This window comes from Saccostrea echinata, unplaced genomic scaffold (genome assembly GCF_033153115.1).
Source record: "Saccostrea echinata isolate AGI-Se365-2 ecotype Australia unplaced genomic scaffold, CSIRO_AGI_Sech_v1 ptg000006l, whole genome shotgun sequence".
Classification (NCBI taxonomy): Eukaryota; Metazoa; Mollusca; class Bivalvia; order Ostreida; family Ostreidae; genus Saccostrea; species Saccostrea echinata.
In genome coordinates this window covers 9,452,794-9,456,699 of record NW_026889755.1, presented here as the reverse complement: position 1 = coordinate 9,456,699, position 3,906 = coordinate 9,452,794, and the positions used below count along the sequence as shown (strand labels likewise).

The 3,906-nt window shown below is 36.0% G+C and overlaps 1 protein-coding gene across 1 annotated transcript; it reads left to right on the top strand.

The window, feature by feature from the left end:
• Positions 1-939: 939 nt before the first annotated feature.
• Positions 940-3,503, top strand: LOC133180351 (uncharacterized protein F54H12.2-like). Its single transcript, XM_061314895.1, has 3 exons — positions 940-1,552; positions 2,183-2,329; positions 3,334-3,503. The coding sequence occupies exons 1-3, from the start codon at positions 940-942 to the stop codon at positions 3,501-3,503; spliced, it is 930 nt and encodes a 309-aa protein (XP_061170879.1).
• The last annotated feature ends 403 nt before the right edge of the window (positions 3,504-3,906 follow it).

Genomic DNA, 3,906 nt, shown 5'->3' with positions numbered 1-3,906 from the left:
AAGAGTGGTCCCTTGTCAATTTGAACAGAAAGACAATCGATGTAAATGGGAACCCATACGTGCGGAATATCTCCCTTTGAGTAAAAAAACATTTTGATACCATTGAGATACACATCATGACACCTTTGGGAAAACCCATCCCTTTTTTAAGTGGAAAAACTCTAGTCAAACTTCAGTTTAGAAAAGTGTACTGAGATGAGTGTACAGCTTTTTTGTTACATCCTATTGGGAGTCATGGCTTGTCTGGTATGCTGTCTATATTGTATTCAGCCCTAAAGGGGTATAAAAGGAAGTCCTCAGAGTGCAGGAAAGTCAGTTTTTAAGAACAGTTATCACCATGCAGTATCATCCAGGAATATTAAGACAGAGAGGACACGGTTGGACTTATCATAAAAGTTTATTAAGACAAAAAGGACACGGGTTTGGTCTTTTAGCTCCAGTGTTAAAATTAGCAGCTCCAGTAGTCAGTAATCTATTAGGTGGAATATTAGGAGGGGGTCAACAGCAACCACCCCCACCACCAGCAGCTTATTATTCATTATCCACCCCCAAAAAACTATCAAAGAGGGGAAGGATTTTTTACGGATTTACTGAAAACGGGAGCTAAACATGCCTTGACCGCTGCTGCTAGAACGGGGCTAGATGTGTTAGAAAATAAGAGATCTTTAAAAGACGCTATCAAAACTCACGGAGTACAAGCCCTGAAAAATACTTCGGGAATGGTGAAACAAAGAATGAATCTAGGAGATAGTAAGAAAAAAAGAAAACAGACAGAAAGAGTTCTGTTGGCTAGAGGAGGTCCTAAGAGAAAAAGAAAAAATCAAGGAGACAATATTCTCAAGAAGGCCTTTAGATGTCTTTGACTGAGAGACTATAAATAGAGCAGTGTGAGGGAGAAGAGTTTCATTTGTGAAAAATCAATCTTAGTAGACAGACATCATGTTACAGCCCGATTCCTGTGCCTATGGGATGGATAATTTACAATTGTTCCAAGTCCCTCCCACTAATATTGCTTTAGAAGACTCCAAATGGGAAGAATATTACCCTATTTCTAGTACTTTAGATTCAGAGACAGCTCCGATTGAATTTGAAATTAAAGGACAAGGAGATCAATATCTAGATTTATCTCAAACTTATCTTAAAATGGTATGTCAATTTGTCCAAAATGATGGAAGTGATCTGGCTGGAGATCCTGCTAAAACAGCCCCAGTGAATAATATCTTACATTCCTTGTTTACGGAAATTGATGTCAATCTCAATGGAAAAATAATCACTCCAGGGACCGATACTTATCCTTACAAAGCTTATCTGGAGAAATTACTGTCTTACAAACCCAGAACTTTAGCCACACAAATGAAAGCTTGTAGTCTATGGGAAAAGGATACGGCAGGACACATGGACAAAAGGGGGCTAGCAGATCTGGGGGTGGCTGCTAATCAGAACTTTGCTGTAGCTCATGATACTTGTACCATTAACAAACCCATCATTCCAGCATACCCAGCCAATTCTAAAAACGAAGGATACAGAAAACGTCATGAAGCCATAGATGCTAGTAAGAAAATTACTTTGTTGGATCGTATACATCTGGATTTGTTTCAACAATTAAGATCGATTTCTACCGAATGGAGTCGACGTCCGTTTGAGATTTAATCGAGCTAGACCTGATTTCTACATGATGACGGCTCAAGCCAATACGGGAAAAGTCAAAATATTAAGTATGGTCTTGTGGGTGAGAAAAGTGAAACCTTCCCCTACTTTAATGAATCAGATCAATGAAAGTTTGAATACACATAGAGCCAAATATCCATTAAGAAAAGTCGAAGTCAAAACTTTTACCATACCTACAGGAACTCAATCTAAGATTACCGATCATCCGTTTCAAGGCCAGATGCCAAAAAGGCTCATTTTAGGGTTTGTGGAGAATGCGGCTTTTAATGGAGATAAAACTTAAAAATCCCTTTAATTTTCAAAATTTTGGGATTAAAAAATTAGATGTTAGTATCAATGGAGAGACCATGATGACTCGTTGTTTCGAACCTAATTTTAATGAAGATTTATATCTGAGATCTTATCTGAGTATGTATCAAGCTTTGGGAAAATTAGGAGAAGATTGGGCTCCGGACATTACCTTAGAAGAGTATAAAAACGGATACCCTTTTAATGGGCTGGGATTTCACTAAAGGCCAAGAAGCCCAATCGGATAAATTCCATCTCATAGAAACAGGAAATTTAAGAGTAGAAGTTCAATTTACTAACAACACGGCTACCACTTTAAATTGTGTGGTGTATGCAGAACTTGATAACATCTTAGAAATCAACAAAGAGAGAGGTGAGCATTGATTATTAATGGATACAGGATAGTTGAGAGAAGTGTTATCTAGAGAATTAAAGAGTTCGTTTGGTGGAGTGTATCCTTTAGATTTATTACCAGATCAATTAAAATTTGGAGAAAAAGCCAATGTAGTCAATACAGATCCTCAAGATCAACCTGGAGAACATTGGGTGTGTTTGTATGTAAGCAGTCCAGTGGTAGAATATTTTGATTCTTATGGATTTCCTCCCTTACAAAAAGAAATTCAAGACTTTATCCATCGTCATGGTCATCAATGGATTTATAATCCGTATCGATATCAAGATTGGAATACGGATGTGTGTGGACAATATTGTGTGTATTATTTACATCAAAGACATATGAAGAAAATCAAAGCAGATGAATGGTTATTTCCCTTTGACCATAATACAGCTTTACAAAGAGATCATTATGTAGCTCAATGGTTTAAAGACAATTATCATAAAAGACCAACAGGTCAAGGACAAACTTGTCAATGTTTCTATTAAAATGTATTGTAAAAAAATTGTTATTGTTGTTATTGTTGTTTGTTGTTCTCAAATATAAAAGAAAGAAAAAAAAATACTTGTTATTCTTTCAATACTTAGAGGACTGATGACGTCACAATGCATAGGTCGGTGTGATTTGGATCGGTGCCAAGATTTTAAGTATGAGGAACTTTTTTTTTGCACAGGTGTTTCAAGAATAGGATCTCGTGGTGTTATAATTATACTTACAAAGAACTAAAAATAGTTTAGACTTAAAAAAATAGTGGAGATCAAAAAAGGTATATAAACCAGACCTGAGAGTATATAGATTCAGTCTTATTTTTTAGTCAGGGATTTTAAAACAAACCAAACCTTAAGATGGAAGAAGAAAATTCCAAGACTCTGAATGATATTTTTGACTTGGCAGCAGTAATGGCTGGTGTTGAACTACATGAAAGAAGAGGAATAAAAAAAAAATCCTAGAGGATATATGTGATATAATTCAAATTCTGAAAGAGAACCAGAAGGAAATAGCTAGTATAAGAAAAATGATTCAGGATCAGGAGAAAACAACTGATATAATGGTACAACTTCAGAAGGATCACTGTGAGTTTAGAGAAATCATAACATATGAAATTGGTGTGTTTAAAGAAGAACTGATGGCTGAGATTCGTAAGGATAAATAAAACCTCGAACAATTAAAAAGGAAAAAAACACAGAGAGAGTGATAAAAGAAATCCATGAAAAGTCCAGAAAAAAAAGAATTGACACTTTTTCTTGTTGTGATATTCTTGTTGTGATCTTTTTCTTTTCATATTGTATTATTGGGATCAATAATAAAGGTTTGAATTTGAAAATCTTTCTTTGTGTTTAAAAAAGGGGGCAAAAATTGTTGAACCGGCTATCCAGGATCTTGGGCGGGGACAAAAAGTGCACTCAGTTGACCTGGCCAGCGCATTTTGCCACTTTTAAAAACCCTTGATACGGTATCCTGGATAGACTAGTCCAGCGCATTTGAGATTTTTCTTATTTTGCCTTTTTTTTACCGGCTATAACGGCCCCTATACTCCAGGATAGCCCTGGCTATAC